General features: G+C 44.6%; 1 protein-coding gene and 1 long non-coding RNA gene across 2 annotated transcripts; one reads left to right on the forward strand and one right to left on the reverse strand.

The window, feature by feature from the left end:
* Positions 1 to 349: 349 nt before the first annotated feature.
* LOC118361685 (uncharacterized) lies at positions 350 to 20,076 on the reverse strand. Its single transcript, XR_004821037.2, has 3 exons — positions 19,927 to 20,076; positions 18,896 to 18,969; positions 350 to 764 (listed from the first exon to the last, which is right to left on the reverse strand). It is a non-coding gene; the product is annotated as an uncharacterized LOC118361685 (long non-coding RNA).
* On the forward strand, positions 19,955 to 22,875 carry msrb2 (methionine sulfoxide reductase B2). Its single transcript, XM_052483653.1, has 5 exons — positions 19,955 to 20,225; positions 20,686 to 20,783; positions 21,066 to 21,142; positions 21,691 to 21,838; positions 21,983 to 22,875. The coding sequence occupies exons 1-5, from the start codon at positions 20,108 to 20,110 to the stop codon at positions 22,097 to 22,099; spliced, it is 558 nt and encodes a 185-aa protein (XP_052339613.1). The 5' UTR covers positions 19,955 to 20,107; the 3' UTR covers positions 22,100 to 22,875.
* The last annotated feature ends 887 nt before the right edge of the window (positions 22,876 to 23,762 follow it).

Consider the following 23,762-nt stretch of genomic DNA (forward strand, 5'->3'; position numbering starts at 1 on the left):
TTGCCCTCTTTTTTTCCAAGTTCCCAGTTGTCTTGAAAGCACAATGATACCCGGGTTTCCCACTTGGGATGTATCAGAATCAACCAACAGGAAGCTCCACGCAAATAACTTACATGACGTGAACGCGACATGAGCCCTTTTTTTCTCCATAGTTCCCAGTGTTCGTGAACGCACCAACACACTGCAGTCCAACCTCCCCAAGTATGGTCTCTCTCGCCCTCTCTTAAATGTGATTCCCTTCTCTCAAATAAAATACTGTATTCATACAAAATGTGACTCATTTGAGAAAAATGACATTGATAAATGCTGGTCCTTTTTATTTTAAAGTCATATTATCAACCGTGTGCATGTATGTGTGTCTATGTAGGCTACTGTATGCATGTCCCTTTGCAAACCTTAATAATACATTAGTGAAAAGCTCTAAAATATCTGCACACCCCCATCCCCTAATCTTGAACCTTTATTTGAGATGAATCTGTATCACTCAGGGCAGGCAAGCCGCTGACAATGTAGTGACAGTGTCCCGCAGGGCCAGAGGTGCTGTAATGCTTTTAGAGGTCGTTTGGGTGTTTTGGTGCAGAGTGTGCTGTTTCAAGCCGCTGTGCTGTGTCAGGGCGTCGTTGTGGTGGAGGAAGCCCCGCTCTGTCTGCTGGTGATGATGTGGAGCTCATTTGGTTTATGACTCACCCTCCTCATGCCAGGAGCCTCTTGTGCTGCTGTGGGAGACAGGCAGGCCAACTCTTAAAGGCACAGCCACACCATTACTGCGAAATAGAATAGAATAGTGGGTGTGGGTGACATTCAGACAGGCAGACAGTAAAATAAATACACAGCAGCACAATGACACACATGTATATTGCCCTATATAAAGGTAAACCAATAATCCCTAACCAAACAGTTCATAAAATGTTCAGGTTGTTATTTTAATGCAAAATTAGTCTCCAAGCCACTAAAAATGCCAGTAAGCTTTGCATATTGTTATTTTGTGTTAGCAGTGTTAACTGTACAAGCAGTGCATGCAAAATAAGCCTACAGGGCAAATATTATCATCTGCTGCGTGAAATGTAAATTGTTCTTTGTGTTGCCAAGGCATGCAAAGCTAACATCTTGCTGAGGATGTTGGCAAATGACCAGAACAACTAGTTGATAAAAAGCCACAGTATGTGATTTGCAGTAATTAACTGATGAAATATAGTCTCTTGATTTTGTATGACGGTCATCATCAACCAAATAAAGGACCTACCTACTCTATCGTTTTTACAGTCATTCCCACCACTTCAAGTGCAACTTGCATGTAAAAATGTCATGGAATGCATTTTATTGTTTGTTTTGGCTTGTGGTCCAATCCATATAATTAGGAATTAAAATACAAATCCTTATTATTCACATAAAAGAGTGTGGCACATTCTAAACCAAAGGCTTTAATTTCATGAAAATCTTCCAACTTCTGGCTTCCAGTTTGTTCCACACGCACAAAAAAAACATAGAATTAGATAGGATCTCTGACTAAAATTGTGGCATTCGTCGCCTTGGAATGAAATGTCAAACTTGCTTTCCAAAACATTATTTGCTAGCTAACAGACTAGCTGAAAACCTGTATGCAAGATAGCTAGGTACTGATCGTCCGCGGAAATGAAAGTCCGCGGAATTGAACAACATGTAAGAAACAGTTCATTATTCAAATGGTAATCAGAAAGGTAATCATACATTTTCTAAAAGCAACCTCATTTGGACGTCCAGGGTAATTGTGTTAGCAAGCTCTCTTACAACCTTAGCTAGCTAGTTAACGCGTTTGTCGTATGGAATGGACCAAGGTGCAGGGTGGTGAGCGTACATTTTTCTTTATTTGCAAATGTCGCTAACAACAACAACAACACCACCACCAACAACAACAACAACAACAACAACAACAACAACAACGACGACGACGACGACGACAACAACAACAACAACAACAACAACAACAACAACAACAACGACAACGTGAAGCTCCGTAAGGCTATACATGCACAAACGAAGACAAATACCCACAACTCCCAAAAGGAAAAAAAGGCTGCCTAAGTATGATTCCCAATCAGAGACAACGATAGACAGCTGTCCCTCATTGAGAACCATACCCACCAAAACATAGAAACAAACAACATAGAATGCCCACCCCAAATCACACTCTGACCTAACCAAATAGAGAAATAAAACAGCTCTCTAAGGTCAGAGCGTGACAGCGTTAGTTAACAAGCTAAGTTCAGCCAGTGCATGCCAAAGTTGACACCCATGTAAACATTGACATCATGTTATAAATGGGTAAATAAGTTTTCTGAAAAATATGTTGTTTGTAGTTTCAGGATGGGGAAGAAAATGTAGAATGAGAGTGAGCCCTCATCTAAGGATCTGGTAAGAAGATTAAGATATGTGGTGGTGGGGGTCAATGTAATGAGAAGTCAAACAACTTAATCTCTCCCTCTATCAATTAAATTCAAAGGGCTTTATTGGCATGGGAAACAGATGTTCACATTGCCAAAGCAAATGGAATAGTCTCTCTCTTCTTCCCCTCTCTCTAGTTTGACACTCTGCTGATCAAGAGTAAGAAGGCAGCCCCTGTGGTCCTCATGCTCAATTCCCCTGAAGAGGTTTTGGCTAAAGCTTGCAAAGCCATCCACAAATTTGCAGGAAAAGGTGTTTTTACCCTTGATGTTGCTGAGAGAACTAACGTCATAGCAATATGGTATCCTTTCTTCATTGAAATAATCACATTATCTGAAAAAACTGGACTGTGGAAAGCTGTGCAATGAAAGCGATATATTCATTTGAGCCTGGACCAAAGCTTGGGAGCAGCTTACCTATTGAGCATAAAGCCCTATCTCTCTCTCTCTCTCTCTCTCTCTCTCTCTCTCTCTCTCTCTCTCTCTCTCTCTCTCTCTCTCTCTCTCTCTTTCTTTCTTTCTCAATCCCTCTCTCCACCATCTATCTCCCTGTCTCTCTGTCTCCACATGGTGGTAGGTGATGAAAACAGGAGCTCGCTGCTGGGGCTAGGGACAGTGGAGCCTCTGTCTCACCTCATATCCCACGAAGACAAGCTGGTCCACCGCAACGCCTTCATGGCCCTGGGGGTCATGGCTGCCAACAGTAAAGAACCCTTCTCTAGTTACTGATGTAGGATAGTAACAACTGCTGATATAGGATTAGTAACACAATGCAGTAACAAAATCAGTTATTTAGGGTCGGTCGCATTGTAAACAGTGGTGAATTGTGGCTGAAGACAAGATTGTTGCCAGAAACATTAGGTCATTTCGTATTCTGCTCTGTTTGAAATGTGATGTAAAAGAAATTCTGAAGAAACTGGATGTCAATGCTTCTGTAATCGGGAAAGCTGTCACCTGAAAGTATGCTCTTGCTGAGCGTTTGGTGGCGGTGTGGCTCTCATCATATGTTTCCACCAGTCATTAAATCATTGTGACATTTCACATTTCATTTTATCTGTATGTATTTTTCTCTGTGTGTGTTTATATGTGTGTGTGTTCGGGTGCCAGAGCATGTGGTGGTCCATGAGTTGTGCCTGGCCTCCCTGTTGGTGGCTTCAACTATAAGGTCCAGATCTCGGACCAGGAAGGACTAGAGCCGCTCATACAGCTGCTATCAAGCCCTGACCCTGAAGTCAAGAAGAACTCTGAGGAGTCTATCTACAACCTGGTGCAGGTGTGTGTTTTGTGTGTGTGACCGATGGGGCTTGAACTCAAGTCTTCTGCTCGCCACGAGACTAAATTAGCCTGCTGAGCTAAAGCCCCATTTTACATGTGTGTAGGACCTCCCCAGCCGCGTGTCTGTGCATGAGATAAATGGCGTTCTCCTCTCCTGTAGCTGTTGAGATCTGATTTCACGGTCATTCAGCAGCTTGCCTGAGGACCCCGGCAAGCGTAACCATGGATAACAACACACAGGTCACCTTCAGGGAGAAGCAGGGCTTTGACAGGCTGCTGGAGTTCCTCTGCAACAAGGTCTGTGTGGGTCATATATTTATATTTATCACATACTTGAAAGTACTGTACTTGTGTGTAACGATTGTCGTTGGGAGAAGGAGAGGAGGACCAAAGTGCAGCGTGGTACGTATCCATAATGATTTTAATAAAGATGAATACACAAACAAAAACAACAAAATGATAAACGAACAGTTCTGACAGGTGCAACAAACACTAACCAGAAAATAACTACGCACAAATCATAGTGGGAAAACAGGCTACCTAAGTATGGTTCTCAATCAGAGACAACGATCGACAGCTGCCTCTGATTGGGAACCATACCAGGCCAAACACAGAAATACAAAACCTAGAGCAAAAACCTAGAATGCCCACCCCAACCAAACTAAAACAGAGACATAAAAAAGGAACTAAGGTCAGGGCGTGACATTGTGAAGTATTTAAGGTGCTTTTGATCAAACTTGTAGTTTGATCTTTCTATTGAATTCATTCTACCAGGTAAACTAAATCAAGCAAAGCTCAAGTATTTTAACGAATTTGACTCATTTCTTGTGTTTGTGTCTTGTAGTTGTTCAGTGATCTGCATGTAGCAGCTCTCCAGGTGGTCTCTATCTGGTTGGAGGACAGAGACCATCTCCAGCTGATCCATGAGACTGGAGGTCTCCAGAGGTTACTGCAGTTTATCACCACTCCCAACCTGCTGGACATTCAGACACACGTTGTCAAGGCCATCTCCAGGGTGGCTCAGAGCTGCAAGGGCTAAGTGTGTGTGTGTATGTCCACCCCCGTTATCTCTTCATTTTATTTCAATAAATGAGTGTCATTGGCTTAATTCAGCAGCTCCATCACATAATTCCCGGTGCGGTGGCTCATGCTGCGGTCATTCTCACCAACATGGCCTGAACGGGAATTCCTGCGTGGCAGCATCATGTCCCACGGGGTCATGGCCGCCCTCCTAGACCCACTGCAGTCTGTGGACACACACACCCTTGTCAGAGCCATGCAGGCCCTCGCGGCTTGCCTGCGATGCTGAGGAACAGGCAGACATGAGTGTGTCTTTGTCCGTAGTGTGGGTTTCAAATCTGGGTCAAATAACTCAAGAATTTGATGTTTCCCGGTATGATGGAACCAATGAAATATTCCCAAAAGTACAAACTCCCTCCTCTCATTCCATCTCTTCCTGATTTGCTGAGAAATGCGGAAGGCCTTGTCCCATTGGTCAAACTGCTTACGGTCCAATCACAGGAGATATGCCGCAATGCATGCTGGGCTATCAGCGTGTGCACCAACAATACCGTGGAAATGTGCAAGCTGGGGTGAGTGTGGACGGGTTTAACTATACATGTGGGGACCAGGAGTACCCACAAGAATAGTAAACTAACACAAATTGAACCAACTGGGGGCATTTTGTTAGTCCCCACAAGGTCAAATGCTTTTTCTAGGGGGTTAAGGTTAGGGTTAGAATTAGGGTTAGGATCTAGGGTTGGTTTTAGCATTAGGTTTAAGGTTAGGTTTTGGGGTTAGGGTCAGGGTCAGGGTAAAGGTTAGGGGTTAGGGAAAATAGGATCTTGAATAGGACTGAATTGTGTGTCCCCACAAGGTAAGTTAGGTAGCCTAGTGGTTAGAGTGTTGGACTAGTAACCGGAAGGTTGCAATTTCAAATCCCTGAGCTGACAAGGTATAAATCTGTTGTTCTGCCCCTGAATAGGCAGTTAAACCACTGTTCCTAGTCTGTCATTGAAAATAAGAATTTGTTCTTAACTGACTTGCCTAGTTAAATAAAGGTCAAATAAATACAATTCAAGAGAGTGTGTGTGGGTTAAGTGTTTTCCATTATGAAATGACTTTGGCTTCCATACAATACCACAGATGGATACCTAGTCAGTTGTACAATGGAATGATTGCAACGGAAATGTGTCTTCTGTATTTAACCCAACCATTCTGACATTTCAAGACAGATTGCATAATGAAATGCTTTTGTTTTGAGAGATTTACTAAGGGACCAGCAGATGGCAGTATAGCTCTGTAATATTTTTTTTTAGCTCTGTAGTAGTTGCATTTCGTGTCTGCCCTGAAGTTGTGAGTTTACCTGTGTGTATTGTGTTGTGTAGGACACACATGTTTATTTTGTTTGTGTGTGATCTGTATGTTTGGTGTGTTTGTCCATGCGTGTGTGTGTGTGTGTCCGTGTGCGTGCACGTGTGCGTAGATTCCAACCTGTCTCTCGAATACAGCCTGACTAACACACTGGCCTCCAAGGACATCCCTATGGACAGCTTCTACGACCCCGGACAGTAAGGGAGGACTGTGTGTGTATGTAACATCTCAGCACTACCTCCTCCATTCTCTCGCTCTCTCTGACTCTCTCTGTCGCTCTCTCTGTCGCTCTATATCTCTCTCGCTCGTGTCTGTCTGTCAGGCTCGTTCTGGCCAGAGGATATTTACTCTAGAGGATCTGTCGAAACAGCCAGTCAACCAGCGATGGCCTGTCATTGCTATTAACCCCAAACCCTCCGATGTGTGAGTATATCATCGCTCACACCAACCCAATGACATGTACAGTATTTGACTTAACCGGGTGTTTGAATCCTTAGTTTAGGGCTGATATATCTGCGTAGCTTGTAGAGTACCTCTTTTATTTGTTCTGGACCCCTCACTGCCCAGGGCTGTGTTCCAAAACTCTTCAAACTCTGGACCTCCTCTCATTTGCCCTAACATTGTTTGCACTCCCCTCAGTGTGTCTGGTCTATGAGCCCTGACTCTGAAAGCCATCTGATCTTTCTTCCACTGTGCCCTTCTCCTCTCCTGTCGCTCTCCTGTAAAGATAATACTTTTTTTAAATTGCAGCTGCAGAGTTTTAAAACAGCCTATCACTCGAATATCGTTGCTTTAAATCAGTGCACATGCGAGCCCCCTTGCAGTCCTTCTCTCTTTCTCCATCAACTCCTTTCAAATTGCATCCAAAATATTTCATCCTGTTCAGTGGTGATTTTAGCATGTAAATCTTGGTCAGGCAAAACAAAAACAAAAAAGTGGAATGCATGCCAGCAAAGTCACTACACCACACTAAATACTACTCTAATTGCAGTATAACCTTGACAAACGGTGCCCACAAACAGTTAGGGCCTACATAAAGCTGTCCCAACACCTTACCACTGCTACACCTGGCTATCAGCGGAGCCTTGTCTGGCAGCGAAACAGTTCATTCAGCCTCATTTACTGCTTTTAGAAAAACATATGTCAGTATGTGCAGCTAAATACATCTAGCATATACTGTATGCAGACAATGAAAGCTCTTACAATATTCAATGATTACATTTCTCTAAAACAGGTTATAGGCTACATGTGCACCACCAAGTCAGAACAGTAGGCGAAATTAAGAGGGGAGGGTGAGGCAAATGGGCTACTAACAGCTTACTACACAACATACACTTAGTATTATTTTCTTAGCTACAGTATACATATCTCCCTGGTATATTACATAATTTATGCAGAAGCATAGAATACATTTTTGGACTCACCTTGTTGTGTTGTGCTCACTTGAACAGGAAGGCTTTCACGGTGGACCTTCCTGTGGCAAATTTTGTCATCAGAGTGGCATTCTCTGGATTTATGGTGCTTTCACTGGGAACAACTGGGAAAAAACAAGGTTGAATCATGATGACGTCATTGATCTTCAGGCCGTAGCTCTAGAAAGAGGTCGAATTTACAATTCCGAGTTGGATGACCGTTCAAAAAGGTATTTTCCCAGTCGGAGTTCGTTAATTCCCGACATCCCAGTTATCTTGAACTCACTGAAGTCAAGTTTTCGCAGTTCCGAATTTTGTTTGCGGCATAAATCATGCTTCATTGACAGCATGGCCAATGTTGAATGTTTATCATTTTAAACTTGGAAAAGAGCCCCTTAATCACAGATTCGGGACCACACAGCCACTCCACTGAATAGCAGGCAGTGATTGCTTTGCAATGCTTGCAGTTAGCCACTGTCACTGATTCCTTCCATTGTTGAATTTCCAATTTCCAACCGATACGTTTTATTTAGAATTTCTCTTAATTATTTATCTTCATATGCCAAGGATGAAAAGGATTTGCCAGTAGATTGTCGACTTGATTCATGATGATGACTGCTAGCTAAGATTTTGAAAGTATGATGTTGACTTGATCAGGCCAATCAAAGCTACTCTACATACAGTATAACGTGATTTGATGTAATTTTATCTGTGGCCAATGACCTTGAGCCTTCTTGGATGGGCACTTTAATGTAACTATGGCAGCACCCAACGGGCTAGAATTTTCTAGCTCTACCCTTATACTTGGCGGTGAGAGTGTCCCCATGAGTGGTAGAATACTGAGCCAATCACGGCGCAACGCTCCGTATTGTCACGACTTCCACTGAAGGTAGCTCCTCTCCCTGTTCCGGCAGCGCTCGGCATGTCTTGGTTTTGTCTTGATTGTTTTCACCTGTATCTTGTTTGTTGTTAGTTAGGGGCTATTTAAACTCCCAGGTCTCGCCTGCTTTTGTGCGGGTTTATCCTTTATGTCAGTGGTGTATTATTGTTTGCTCTTACGTTTTTGCTGTCCGTTATTTTCCCTGGTTGGGGGACCTATCGGTTTATTGGTCATTTTTGCCTGGTTATTGGCTGGACCCAGCTGAATAAAACGTATTCTCTGCGCCTGACTCCACACCCACCACTCCTAGCGATCCGTGACAGGTATTATCTGCTGGCTTGCCCCACCACCACCACAGAAAGCACTGAGCTAGGCTGAAACACTTGCATTTTGGAGCTGCCTTACTCAAGAAAATAAAAAAGAGACCATGTTTGTATGCGGCTTTATTAACTCAATGGTATACAGTATATATATACAGTGGCGCAAAAAAAGTATTTAGTCAGCCACCAATTGTGCAAGTCCAATTGTGCAAGTCCAATTGTGCATGTAATTTTCATCATAGGTACACTTCAACTATGACAGACAAAATGAGAAAAGAAATTCCAGAAAATCACATTGTAGGAGTTTGAGATGTGGCTTTTTCTTTGCAACTCTGCCTAGAAGACCAGAATCCTGGAGTCGCCTCTTCACTGTTGACATTGAGGCTGGTGTTTTGCGGGTACTATTTAATGAAGCTGCCAGTTGAGGACTTGTGAGGCGTCTGTTTTTCAAACTAGACACTCTAATATACTTGTCCTCTTGCTCAGTTGTGCACCGGGGCCTCCCATTTCTCTTTCTATTCCGGATAGAGACAGTTTGCGCTGTTCTGTGAAGGGAGTAGTACACAGCGTAGTACGAGATCTTCAGTTTCTTGGCAATTTCTCACATGGAATCGCCTTCATTTATCAGAACAAGAATAGACTGACGAGTTTCAGAAGAATGTTCTTTGTTTCTGGACATTTTGTGCCTGTAATCGAACCCACAAATGCTGATGCTCCAGATACTCACCTGGTCTAAAGAAGGCCAGTTTTATTGCATCTTTAATCAATTAGCATTTTCAAATGATAAGCTTGGATTAGCTAACACAATGTGCCATTGGAACACAGGAGTGATGGTTGCTGATAATGGGCCTCTGTACGCCTATGTAGATATTCCATTACAAATCAGCCGTTTCCAGCTTACAACATTAACAATGTCTACACTCTATTTCTGATCAATTTGATATTATTTTAATGGACCAAAAATGTGCTTTTCTTTCAAAAACAAGGACATTTCTGAACAGTAGTGTATATTTATTTAAATACATTTTTTTGCAGAAAATGTGGGGCTGAAAACAGGTGGGGCTCTGACCGTTCGCCACTGACCCTGTTATGATTGATATATAGCCCTATATGTAGATGTACTAGGTACCAGGTAATACATTCAATGCAGTATTAGCCTGATATTTAACTCATTAATGATAATTGTATGCATAATAAGCTTCTAACTTATAGCCTCTGTCTGTTGCTGTCACGCCTTGGTCATTGTATTTTGTGTTTTCGTTATATTTTTGGTCAGGCCAGGGTGTGACATGGGTTTATGTTGTTGTATTTCGTATTGGGGTTTTTGTATTATTGGGATTGAGGCTGAGTAGGGGTGTTGTATGGGCTTGGCTGCCTGAGGCGGTTCTCAATCAGAGTCAGGTGATTCTCGTTGTCTCTGATTGGGAACCGTATTTAGGTAGCCTGGTTTCGCTTTGTATTCCGTGGGTGATTGTTCCTGTCTCTGTGTAGTTTCACCAGATAGGCTCGGTCACTTTGGTTTTTCTTTTTTACTTGTTTTGGAAGAAGAGAACGAGCTCCATTCTCCTTGCGGAGATGGTGCTAAATACATCAACACGGTCGGTCCCTGGGATTGGGCTGGCCAACACGATTTGTTTTGCTTGGAAGGAAAAGGAGTTGGAGCCTTTAGGACGGGAATCTTTTGGAAGGATAATATTGATGGGGATTCTAAAGCTGACGGTGAAGGACGTGTTTTGTTTCCAAGGCAACTCGTTGGAGGGAGCATACGACGTGGCACTATATACAGAGGAAAAACACGATGATATCCTGAGAAGGGCAAGAGCAGTGGGAGGTGAGAGGCCGATGTGCCACTACGAAATAACAAGCCTGGCGAAGAATAACTTTAGGGTTGTAACTGTCAACATTTACAACCCTTACGTTAAGGACGAAGAGGTGAGGGCTTTTCTGGGGAGATACATGGATAACGTCTCCTCAGCAAGGCACCTCAAAGACTCCCTTGGGTTTTGGAATGGGAGGAGTGGCTTCCAGGCCCTCCTCAGAGAGGACCCAAAGGGACATGGTGGCTACCTCCATCCTCCTGCTATGTTCTCCCTAGGGGCTGACAGGGGACGTTGTTTTATGCACGTCAGCCCCCATTTTGCAGGCGCTGTATGGCCTACGGTCACATATTCGCCTCGTGCAGTACAAGAAAATGCAGATTTTGTGCATCTGAGGATCACGAGGCGAGGGATTGTGACAAGCCTAAGACGTGCCATGGGTGTGGCTCGTCAGCACACCTGTGGCGGGGTGCCCGGCCCGTCAGAGGTCATATGCGTCTGCGGCTGGGGGGAGCAGGAGCGGGGGATGGGGGAAGAAGAGGAGGGGAAGGAAGCACGCCTCATGACCAGAGTACAGGTCCAGAGGGGAAGGCCACAAGGAAGGAGGAGGAGCAAGAAGCGGCGGATGGAAGAGAGAAGGAAACGGAAGGCACGGGAGTAGGAGAACTAGGAAAAGCGGCGGAAGAAGGCAACCGAGTGGAGGAGCATGAGAGAGAAGAAAGCGAGGGAGGAGTGGTGGAGAAGGAGACGGTGGAAGAGCAAGTGGACTGGGGGGAAAGTGCCCTGGTGGAAGAGATGAGGGGTATGGTGGAGGAGCTGGCGGGGGGGGGTGGTATCTCTCCACTGCCGCCATCACCAAAGAAGAGAATGAAGAGGAGGGTGCGATTGGCCGACAGTGAGGGGAGGGGATGGCCAAGAGAGTGATGGGGGTGGGAGAAACCTCTGGGTTGCTGCTGGTTTCCCCAGGCCCTCAACTTCTGTTGGGTGGGGACACACCTAACAAGACTCAGGACTGGGTACAGGAGGAGGTGGGGAGTTTTTTGTTTGGGGACTCCCCAATTTTTTTCCAAACCAGCTGCAACACTGGGGAGGGGGAGGATTGTGGGGGTAGACCCAGGGTGCAGGGCACCCCAGAGCCAAACACTATTCCTGCATCCTGGGATGGTGTGATGGAGGAGGAGGGGGGATGTCGGGATTACGGATGGTGTTCTCACTGGTAGATATGGAGCAGGGGAGCATCGGGTGAGTCTCCTGTTTTTTTTTTCTGTCTGGGTTTAGAATTTGAGTGTATTACATGTTTTTATTTTTTCATGGAGTCTAATTTAACTTTTGTTAGTTTAAATGTAAGGGGTTTAAGGGATTTTGTTAAGAGGAGGGCGGTTTTTAGTTATTTGGAGGGTGTGGGGTTTGATTTTTGTTTTTTACAGGAGGTTCACCTGAGGGATGGAGGGGATGTTAGTAGGTTTAAGAGGGAGTGGGACAAGGGGGAGTCGGTTTAGGGTGTTTGGGGTGCACTCATCAGGGGTAGGGATTTTGTGTGGGCACAGGGAGGTAAAAGTGGAGGATTCTTTTGTGGTAATGCAGGGGAGGGTTATAGGGGTGGATGTCACGATAAGGGATTGTAAATTTAGATTAGTGGTGGTGTATGGGCCACAGGTGGTGGCAGACAGGAGGGAGATGGTGGACTGTCTGACGCCCCTGTGTGTCACAAATAGGAAATTAGTGATAGGGGGGATTTTAATACAGATTTAGGAAGAGGGGGGGATAGCAGTGCGGGCGCCATTGCCAGGCTAATGGCTTGCCATGGTCTGGTAGATGGTGGTCTGCACACTACTCCGAAAATGGACGGTCCTACATGGCGCAACTCCAGGGGTTGAGCGGAGGCTCGACTATATTTTTGTACCCAGGTCTTTGGGTAAGTTGTCTGGGCGGCTGTTGCCTGTTTTCTTTTCGGATCACGACGGGGTGCTCCTGCAGGTGGGGTCGCCAGTCTGCCTCTTTGGTAGGGGGTACTGGAAGCTAGATCGGGATGTGCTGGAGGAGCAGGCTTTTGTTGACGGGTTTTATGGTTTCTTTTGGAGGCATGAGGGCCTCCGGTCCATGTGCGAGGGGGTGTTAGAGTGGTGGGAATTAGTTAAGGTGAGGATTAGGGCTTTTATAATAGGGTATTGCAAGAGGAAAAAAAGGGAGGAGAGGAGGGAGGTGGATCGTATCCAAAGGTTAATTGAACTCGAATACGAGGCAGGCAACCTCGGCGGGTCGTTTGACTGGGAGAGATCCGCAACCCTAAAGGCGCAGCTCAGGGAGTTGCAGGAGCGGAAGGCTCAAGCTTTCCTGGAGCGTGCGCATAGTGGCTTTCTAGAACATAATGAGACTTGTTCTGTGCGCATAGTGGCTTTCTAGAACATAATGAGACTTGTTCTGCTATGTTCTTTAAGTTGGTTAGGGCCAGACAGAGTGGGAAGGTAATGCATGGTCTTAGGGAAGAAGATGGTAGTATAGTTAGAAAACCAGAGGATATGGTCAGGGTGACAACTGATCCTTTCCAAGGTTTATTTAAGGAAAGGGAAATAGATGTAGAGCAGGGAAATGTGTTTTTAGAACACTTGTCCAGGCGGTTGCCAGAGGACATTAGAGAAGTGATGGAGGCCCAGATCTCACTAGAAGAGGTTGAGAGCGCTCTTAGGAGGATGGGAAAAGGGAAGGTGCCTGGGATGGATGGGCTGCCGGCTGAGTTTTATCTCAAGTTTTGAAGGTCATCCTTGAGACGGGGGTCCCGGGGGGATCAATGGCTGTTGGTGTGCTGTCACTTTTATATAAGAAGGGGGAAGTAACAGACCTTGGCAACTGGTGGCCGTTGACCATGCTGTGTGTAGATTACAAGCTACTTGCAAAGGTTTTAGCAGACCGGTTGCGCACAGCCCTTCCCTACGTCGTTCATGAGGATCAGACGTGCGGGGTAGAGGGCCGCTCTATTAGATGGAACCTACAGTTAATCAGGGACTCCATCGCTTGGGTTGAAGATAGAGGACTGCCTTTAATGGTAGCAGCGCTAGATCAGGCGAAAGCCTTCGATCGCGTGAATAGATCCTTATTATTCAGAGTGTTAGGTCGATTAGAATTTGGGTAGAAGTTTATAGGATGGATTCGTACATTATATGTTGGAGCGGGGTGCCGAGTTAGTGTAAATAGTCACTTGGGTGACGTTTTTGACCTCTCGTCTGGGGTCAGGCAGGGGTGCCCACTCTCGGCTCTCCTCTTCGTTCTGTACATGGAGCCTCTGGGGGCTGCCATTAGGGCAGACACAGGGGTGGAAGGTTTGCTGATCCCTGGAAGTGGTGGGCTGCGTGTTAAGATGACGCAGTACACCGACGACACTTCTTTGCTGTTGTGCAAGGACTCGTGCCTGACAAGGTCCCTTGCCATCTTTGGGGATTTCACCTGAGCGTCGGGAGCAGTTCTGAACCATGCAAAGTCTTCCATCAAGTTTTTCGGAAGATGGCGCGGTAGAACGGATGTGCCTGGGGGGTTATCTCTCTGTGAGGGGGCCCTGAGGATTCTCGGGGTCCATTTTGAGACCGGCTCAGCGATGCTAAACTGGAACATGCGTATCGCAGTGGTACAGAGGAAGCTAGCAATGTGGAAAGCTAGGTATTTGTCTTTTATGGGCAAAGTCCTGGTCCTAAAGGTGGATGTGTTGCCGTCTCTTTTGTATTTGGCATACATCTACCCATTGCCGGCTTGTCTGAGGAGGCCTCTAGTGAGGCTTGTGTTTCAGTTTATGTGGAGTGGCAGGTGCGAGTGGGTCGCCAGGGCACGCATGATCTGTCCCATCGGGGAGGGAGGTAGGGGGGTACCACATTTCCCCCTCAAGCTGGACACAATTTTTGTTTCTTTCTTGTTAACGGAGCTTGCTCAGCCAGTGAAACACCCGTCCGGTTACCTCCTGCGGGTGTTTTTATCGTATCAGGCGAGAAGCATAATGGTGTGGTCTAACACGGGTCCTCGGGCGGAACAGCTGCCGTGGCACTTTGGTCATGCTTTAGATCACAGGCACCTGTACGAGGAGGTCAGAAAGGCAGGGAGTCCGGCGCCTGTAGTGGGCATCTCGGAAGTGGTCTGGGAGGGAGTGCAGGCGCGGGGTCTGGACAACAGGCTCAAGGACCTGAATTGGTTGAGCCTTCATAAGTGTTTGCCGGTACGTTCCATCTTGTACCGGTATAGTTTGGTGCAATCCCCCACCTGTCCAAGATCCTCTTGTGGCAGGGAGGAGACTGTGCGCCATGTCTTTTGGGACTGTGCCTTTGCCGGAGTAGTATGGGCTAGGGCACGGGTGTTGTTAGGTTTGGTAAAGGGGGATTTTGTATTGACGTGGGCCAGGTTAGAGAGGGGTGTAGGGAGAGCGAGAGGGACGGATAGGGACAGGTTTCTGCTCTGGCTTCTCATGAGTCTCTTTAAATGGGGGCTGTGGGAAGCAAGGCAGAACATGGTGAAGACAGGGAGAGATTGGGGGTGGAAGGGATAGTGAGGAGGGTGGAAGGACATTTGAGGGGGAGGATGAAGAGGGAGGAGAGGAAGTGGGGGCAGCATGCTGCTAGGGAGAGGTGGAAGGGGGGTTTAGGGCTGGGTGTCATTTAGATTTGTAAAGAGGATAGATTAGGGATGGGGAGATAGGGAATGGTATTTTGTAGGGTGACGGGGAGGGAAGATGCTCCCCTGAGGTTTTGTTTGGGGTTTATGTTTAGTTTAATTAGTTTAATTAAAATACCATTATTTGAGTATGTATGTAAATTAGGAGTTGTAAAGAATGAATGGTATTGAAGATAATAAATTATTTTTTATTAAAAAAAAGATAGGCTGTAATAGGTTTCACGTTCCGTTTGTTATTTTGTATCGTTATTTCATGTGTCGCTTTTTCCAATAAAGTCATGAGTAACTACCACGCTGCATTTCGGTCCGACTCTCTTTCGACAAACGAAGAACGCCGTTACAGTTGCGCAATATGCAAGCACCTGTGCTCCATTAGCCTCTCCTTAAAAAACTCTCCCATGCTTGGAGTCCCATGCAGGAAAAATTAGACTAGAATAGCTTGTTGGACATCCTGTTTTTAGAATTTTATATACCAATAGACTATTTGAAGAGGGATGCAAGCTCTTTTTTGCTGAACGTTAAATACAGAAGCCAAAAGGACTCACGGGTAGTTTGAATGACGAATGAACACATGATGGTGGTAGGCTATAATCGTTTTTATTCAGACCCATAACCATTCAATCTTCGTGAAGAGTTGTGAAAGCCTTATGCATCTAATTCCAGTCCTATATTTTTCAAGGATGTCCTTAGAAGGACAAAATGTATTTAATTGAACTGTTGAAAGCAAGGAAAAAATGAAGCAACAATCGAGAAAAAGGAGGTAGGCTAATAACATTAGGGGAATATTATGAAAGATATATTATACCCTACTAATTACAGGCCCTATTATATTTCAAAATGTAAATCCAATTCGCTAGTCTATACTTGTAACTTTGTAGGCAGCATGTGGTGCACCAGAATCGCATGTTCTCTTCTGCTTTATCATGGTTTGAACGATGTTTTTAATTCCGGTCCATATAATACAGTATAATACAGTAATACAGTTCACACTCATAACAATTAGCCTTATTTATTTACCCATGAGAGTGTATAGCTAGCTACATCTATGGCCTTTTATATTTTTCTGTTGTGGGTAATGTGCAGTAGCCCGTATCATATTCACTAAATTGACAAAAGTATGTGGACACCCCTTCAAATTAGGGATTTTGGCTTTTTCAGCCTCACCAGTTACTGACCGGAGTATAAAATTGAGCACACAGCCATGCAATATCCATAGACATAAATTGGTAGTAGAATGGCCTTACTGAAGAGCTCGGTGACTTTCAATGTGGCATATTATCTTCATAGGATGCCACCACTCCAACAAGTCAGTTCCTCAAATTTTTGCCCTTCTAGAGCTGCCCCGGTCAACTGTAAGTGCTGTTATTGTGAAGTGAAAACGTCTGGGAACAACAATGGCTCAGCCACGAAGTGGTAGGACACATAAGCTCACAAAAGTGCTGAAGCGTGTAGTGTGTAAAAATCGTCTGTCCTTGGTTGCAGCACTCAAGTTCTCAACAGCCTCTGGAAGCAACTTCAGCACAAGAACTGTTCGTCAGGAGCTTCATGAAATGGGTTTCCATAGTCGAGCAGCCGCACACAAGTCTAAGATCACCATGTGCAATGCCAAGTGTCGGCTAGAGTGGCGTAAAGCTCGCCGCCATTAGACTCTGGAGCAGTGGAAACGCATTCTCTGGAGTGATGAATCACGCTTCACCATCTGGCAGTCCGATTGACAAATCCGGGTTTGGCGGTTGCCAGGAGAACGCTACCTGCCCGAATGCATAGTTGGTGGAGGAGGAATAATGGTCTGGGGCTGTTTTTCATGGTTCAGGCTAGACCCCTTAGTACCAGTGAAGCGAGGTCCATACAGCAATGGTTTGTCGAGATTGGTATGGAAGAACTTGACTGGCCTGCACAAAGCACTGACCTCCACCTCTTTGAACACGTTTGGGGTGAATTGGAACGCCGACTGCAAGCCAGGCCTAATCGCCCAACATAAGTGCCCGACTTCACTTATGCTCTTGCGGCCGAATGGAAGCAAGTCCCCTTAGCAATGTTCCAACATCTAGTGGAAGAGTGGGGGCTGTTATAGCAGCAAAGGGGGCACCAACTCCATATTAATGCCCATTATTTTGGAATTAGATATTTGACGAGCAGGTGTCCACATATTTTTGGGCACATTAAATGTTGTTAATGTAGGGCTCATAAAATGTATTTAATATACGGCTCATCATGCTGATCAAAGCTTTAATCAAAAAATGATCATGCTTTGTAATGACACTTCCTGTTTTGGCTGGAAATACCGGGTTACCCGGGAGAAAAATGATTTATTCTCTGGATGGAACATTTGTAAAATGGCGGGAAAATATTGAACCCTAATCAGTACCCTCTCACCCAAAGATTGTGTGTCTCCATATTAATTTGTCTCATATTTAATATTCAAATATTTCTAGTTTTACTGTAACCTAGACCTTGTTGTTTTCATGTGGTGTGTGCAGAGTTCTGGTAGTCTGTAGTGAGAGAGTGGTCAGTAGGAGCTGTGCTTCTGTTATTTGTTAGAGTATTGGGGGAGAGGGGAGAGGGGAGTGGACGTAGGACTGATGCTGCTGCATGTCAAACAGGCCTGCTCTGGCTGAGAGAGAGGCCCAGTCAGGGACAGGAGCAATGGAGCCTCAGAAAGACACAACAAAATCAAATTGTATTTGTCACGTGCCGAATACGTCAGGTGTAGACTTTATCGTGGAAGGATTGTTTAGAGTGTAAAAAGTAATCTAAATTAAAAATAGTAACACAGGGAATAAAATACACAAGAATGACGCTATAAATCGAAACAAAACCCAAACAAGCCGTACTGCTTCTTGACACAATGCCCACCCTTTAGCCAGCCGCACCAATGTGTCGGAGGAAACACCATACATCGTGTCAGTGTGCACTGTGCCCGGGCTGCCACAGGAGTCGCTAATGCGCGATTGGACAAGGACATCCCTGCCGGCCAAGCCCTCCCCTAACCTGGACGATGCTGGGCCAATTGTGCACTGTCCCATGGGTCTCCTGGTCACGGCCAGCTGCAACAGAGCCTGGACTCGAACCCAGAATCTCTAGTGGCACAGCTAGCACTGCACTGCAGTGCCACTCGGGATGTGTTGGTATGCGTGTGTGTGTTGTGAGTGAGCGTGTGTTATATACTGTATAGTCTTGTGAGTTTTCATAGGGTCAGTGCAGATGGACAGGGTAACCATTTAATTAGCTATTTAGCAGTTTTATTGCTATTTAGCAGTCTTATGGCTTGGGGGTAGAAGCTATCTCGGCAGGGTGTATGGATGTGGGTACGCAGACCCACGAGCCACTCCGGCCCCTCATGCTGAGTTCTGTTTTTTTGTGTCCCCCCCACCCCCATCAAAGTTGCCCGTCCTTGTTATAGACCATAGACCTCATACACTACCCTGGGAGGCTGCTCAGGACCAACGCACCACACGGCCCCAGGTTATACAATACCAGACTATACCTTACCAGTGTGAACTAAGCTTTTATCAACTGTCTAAACTAGACTGTGCAGCTATCCCATTCTATCTTTGTGCTAAGTTGTTTTACCCAGAAGACACTGTTGTCATTCAAGTATTATTCAACATCACATGACTCGATTGATTTATAATTCTCAGCGTCTGACCTTAGTAAAGTTGGGTAATGTCTTGTCAACAAACCACAGACGATGTTGAAATATCTGTTCCCAAGACAGACACTGTGATTGTGTATGTTGTGTATTCACCTTTGGCATGGTTCCATGGTGTAAGGTTGGGCCCGCGACTGTTCCAGATCAACCAGTCAGTCCTTCTATGCAGGCTGGGGCAAAATAACGGATAAAATTAATAAATAAACTGGACTGGAACGAATTGCAAAAATCGCTGAAGTTGGAGACTTTTATCTCCCTCACCAACTTCAAACATCTGCTATCTGAGCAGCTAACCGATCGCTGCAGCTGTACATAGTCTATCGGTAAATAGCCCACCCAATTTTACCTACCTCATCCCCATACTGTTTATATTAATTTACTTTTCTGCTTTTTTGCACACCAATATCTCTACCTGTACATGACCATCTGATCATTTATCACTCCAGTGTTAATCTGCAAAATTGTAATTATTCGCCTACCTCCTCATGCATTTTGCACACAATGTATATAGACTCTCTTTTTTTCTACTGTGTTATTGACTTGTTAATTGTTTACTCCATGTGTAACTCTGTGTTGTCTGTTCACACTGCTATGCTTTATCTTGGCCAGGTCGCAGTTGCAAATGAGAACTTGTTCTCAACTAGCCTACCTGGTTAAATAAAGGTGTTCTCAACTAGCCTACCTGGTTAAATAAAGGTGTTCTCAACTAGCCTACCTGGTTAAATAAAGGTGTTCTCAACTAGCCTACCTGGTTAAATAAAGGTGTTCTCAACTAGCCTACCTGGTTAAATAAAGGTGAAAAAAAAAAACAATTGAAAAAAAAAGTACCTGTCAAATGTTTGGACACATCTACTCATTCAAGGGTTTTTCTTTATTTTTTTTATTATTTTCTACATTGTAAAATAATATTGAAGACATCAAAACTATGAAATAACACACATGGAATCGTGTAGTAAGCCAAAAATATTTAAATAAATCAAAATATGTTTTAAATTTGAGATTCTTCAAATTTAACCATCCAGCCCAACAACAAAAGAAGGAATTGTCCTCTGTCACTGTTATCTTCCTTATCAACTCTGACCTATATAATATATCTAGTTTGTGACCGGGTCTTCCCAGAAGCCTACCGAATACTGGACAGCAGGGCAGGCCAGGGAAGGAAACCGGCAGGCAGGGACCGGCAGGAACTCGCTGGAGCGTTGAAAGTCCTCGATCAACGCAGATTAGGTCAGAGCAGCGCAAACGGCTGCACTTAACTTCGATACAGACCACTTTCTGCACGGAGGACTGTAGCGCACAGGAGAAAACATGTCTCGTTCTATCGTCCGACTTTCGCTCATCATCTCTCAGAGAGTGGTTGCCAAGTCCGCCTTATTGCCCAAGACCAAGGTTCCTGCTTTCATCCGTCCTGTCTCCACTAGTTCAGGTTTGAACTATTCTGTTAGAATCGAATAAGGCTTTATAGAATGGATTTACATAGCTTGCATCTGCATAGGATACTTTATTGTCTGTCAGTTAAAATTAAGTTTATTCAAATGAAGTTGAATTTCAACACAAGTTTATTAGATACCATTTTAATAAAACTAGGTCATAGTGTATCTATAATTTTAAAGAAATGAACAGGTATTTTTGTCATGTTATGTAATAGGTTGATGCAGAAAAGACCAGTGGAAGTTGCCAGACAGCCATCTGTCACATGCTTACTGCCACGTTTTTCCTGGGGGTCACATTTGCTCCAAAGAGCAGAAATCCATTGTGCTCAAATCTAATTGGGCAGAAGTGGCAAAATGAAAAGCACAAAGCAATGGATATTTTATTTCAATGACAACTAAAGAAAATGCAACAAAACGTTCAACACATTTTGCTTATCAGTGTGTGTGTTACAGGCTCAGGATCTCTGACTCGTTACGATGAGACCACAGACTGGCAGAAAAAACTTACCCCTGAACAGTATGTGGTCACGAGGGAGAAGGGGACAGAGATGGTGAGTCACACACAGCACACACACGTTGCCTGTCCTCAGCCTCAGTGACCATTGACTGACATTCCTTTATAAATGTCAGTGGGTTCAGTGTGTAGTTTTGAATGGACTTTGTTCTTTGTTTATAATCTTCCTCAGAGTGAAAGATAAGAGCAGTTGGTTAAAGAATGACATATGGGCTGAATCCTTCATTTGCACTGATCTGAAAGCTTCAATAATGACAAGAAAGACAACATATAGTGTGTTTACTGTGTGTTAGCCAGGTGTGTGTATTTGTGTCCTCAGCCCTTCAGCGGTCTCTATCTGAACCATAGTGAGGTGGGGATGTACCACTGTGTGTGCTGCGATACTCCCCTCTTCAGGTAACCATCTAACCTCCCTAACACCTGACTCATGTAACCATCTAACACCCCTCACCTCCCTAACGCCTCACCTGACTTCACTCTAACCCGAATTCACTCTAACCCCTAACATCTTAATTTAACCCGAATATGAGCGTTTAGACTAAACCTCTTACTAGACCTCTCTCTCTGTCTGTCTCTCTCTGTCTGTCTGTCTCTCTCTCTGTCTCTCTCTCTGTGTCTGTCTCTCTCTCTCTGTGTCTCTGTCTCTCTCTCTGTGTCTGTCTCTCTCTCTCTGTGTGTCTGTCTCTCTCTCTCTCTCTCTCTCTCTCTCTGTCTCTGTCTCTCTGTCTCTCTCTCTGTGTCTCTGTCTCTCTCTCTGTGTCTCTGTCTCTCTCTCTGTGTCTCTGTCTCTCTCTCTGTGTCTCTGTCTCTCTCTCTGTGTCTGTCTCTCTCTCTGTGTCTCTGTCTCTCTCTCTCTGTGTCTCTGTCTGTCTCTCTGTGTCTCTGTCTCTCTCTCTCTGTGTCTCTGTCTCTCTCTTTCTCTGTCTCTCTCTTTCTCTCTGTAGTTCAGAGGCAAAATATGACTCTGGGACAGGCTGGCCAGCGTTCAAAGAGGCTCATGGGACGTGGGAGTGCGACGAGAGCCATGCTTCCATCATCCGTCGCCCTGACAACACCATGGGTAGTGCCGAGACAGAGGTCCTCTGTAAACATGTGAGTTGCATTCTGGGTAATAATGCAGAGAGATGTGTTGGTGTGGTGTGTGTTCTGTCTCCTCTACTGTATTATTTTTACCCTACTGTGTGTGTGTGTGTGTGTGTGTGTGTGTGTGTGTGTGTGTGTGTGTGTGCGCTACAGTGTGATGCCCATCTGGGTCATGTGTTTGAAGATGGACCAGACCCCACAGGACAGAGGTTCTGCATCAACAGCCAGTCTCTTAACTTCAGACCGAGAGATCTCACACCCGAAGACTAGTGGAGCTCCTAGGACCGCTTAGAACCGTCTAAAACCACCTAGGCCTGACCAGAGCAAACCTTCAAACCCAGAGAACACAAACCCAAGGCCCAGTAAAACACAACAGAACTGACACCTGGATCCCTAACACTGACCATAGATGGAATTTTCCTGATTTCCTGACCTCGGCATCAGGAATACTGTTTTCTATGTCTGTATCTTTCTGTAACTGATCAGAGATGAACCTGTAATATTTACATCTGTTCCCAGCCTAACCCTAGCCCCAACTACGACACAGTATGTTATAGGGGTAAGGGGGTAAAGGGGGATCATGTGTTTCATATAGTCACATTTTTACGTCTGTCCATTATATTAAAGGGTCTTCAATCATAGTCACTGGGTCGCTCTGAGAGTTAAAGGCCTAATGCAGTGTTTTTTAAATCTCAATATCAAATCATTTCTGGGTAAAAATGAAGTACCTTACTGTAATAGTTTTCCGTTAAAATGGTCAAAAAGAAACAAAAATAGCTTTTTAGCAAAAAACTATTTCTCCAGCAACAATTTTTACAGTGTTAGTTTCATCCGCTGTTGTACAATATGATACAAAACACAGGAAAACTGAATTTTAACAGCTTCTAACTGATAGGTAAGGAGTATTTTTGACCGCTCATTGAATCGAGCCATTAGTGTCTGCTGTTGTGTACAGTTAGTCTGTGTCTGCGGTAGAACCTACTGCCATATGAACCCTTCAACCTAGAGCATATTCTGTCAATAAAATGTGTATTTTTTCTTGTGTGCTTGGAAAGTGTTATATTGTGTTCAGTTGACTGTAAAATACAGTATAAAGTGCATTCGGAAGGTATTCAGACCACTTCCCTTTTTCCACATTTTGTTACGTTACAGCCTTATTCTAAAATGTATCAATTAAAACATTTCCTCATCAATCTACACACAATACCCCATAATGACAAAGCAAAAAAAAGTTTTTCGATTCTTTTGCAAATGTATAAAATAAAAAAATACATAAATACCTTATGTAAATAAGTATTCAGACCCTTTGCAGTGAGACTAAATTGAGGTCAGGTGCATCCTGTTTCCATTGATCATCCTTGATGTTTCTACAACTTGATTGGAGTCCACCTGTGATAAATTAAATTGATTGGACATGATTTGGAAAGGCACAAACCTGTCTATATAAGATCCCAAAGTTGGCTGTGCATGTCGGAGCAAAAACCAAACCATGAGTTCGAAGGAATTGTCTGCAGAGCTCCGATACAGGATTGTATCAAGGCACAGATCTGGGGAAGGGTACCAAAACACTTCTGCAGCATTGAAGGTCCCTAAGAACACAGTGGCCTCCATCATTCTTAAATGGAAAGAGTTTTAACCACCAAGACTCTTCCAAGAGCTGGACGTATGGCCAAACTGAGCAATCAGGGAGAAGGGCCTTAGTCAGAGAGGTGACGAAGAACCCGATTGTCACTCTAACAGAGCTCCAGAGTTCCTCTGTGGAGATGGGAGAAACTTCCAGAAGGACAACCATCTCTGCAGCACTTCACCAATCAGGACTTTATGGTAGAGTGGCCAGACGGAAGCTACTCCTCAGTAAAAGGCACATGACAGCCCGCTTGGCGTTTGCCAAAATACACCTAAAGGACATGAGAAACAAGATTCTCTGGTCTGA

Source organism: Oncorhynchus keta, chromosome 28, assembly GCF_023373465.1.
Source record: "Oncorhynchus keta strain PuntledgeMale-10-30-2019 chromosome 28, Oket_V2, whole genome shotgun sequence".
Classification (NCBI taxonomy): Eukaryota; Metazoa; Chordata; class Actinopteri; order Salmoniformes; family Salmonidae; genus Oncorhynchus; species Oncorhynchus keta.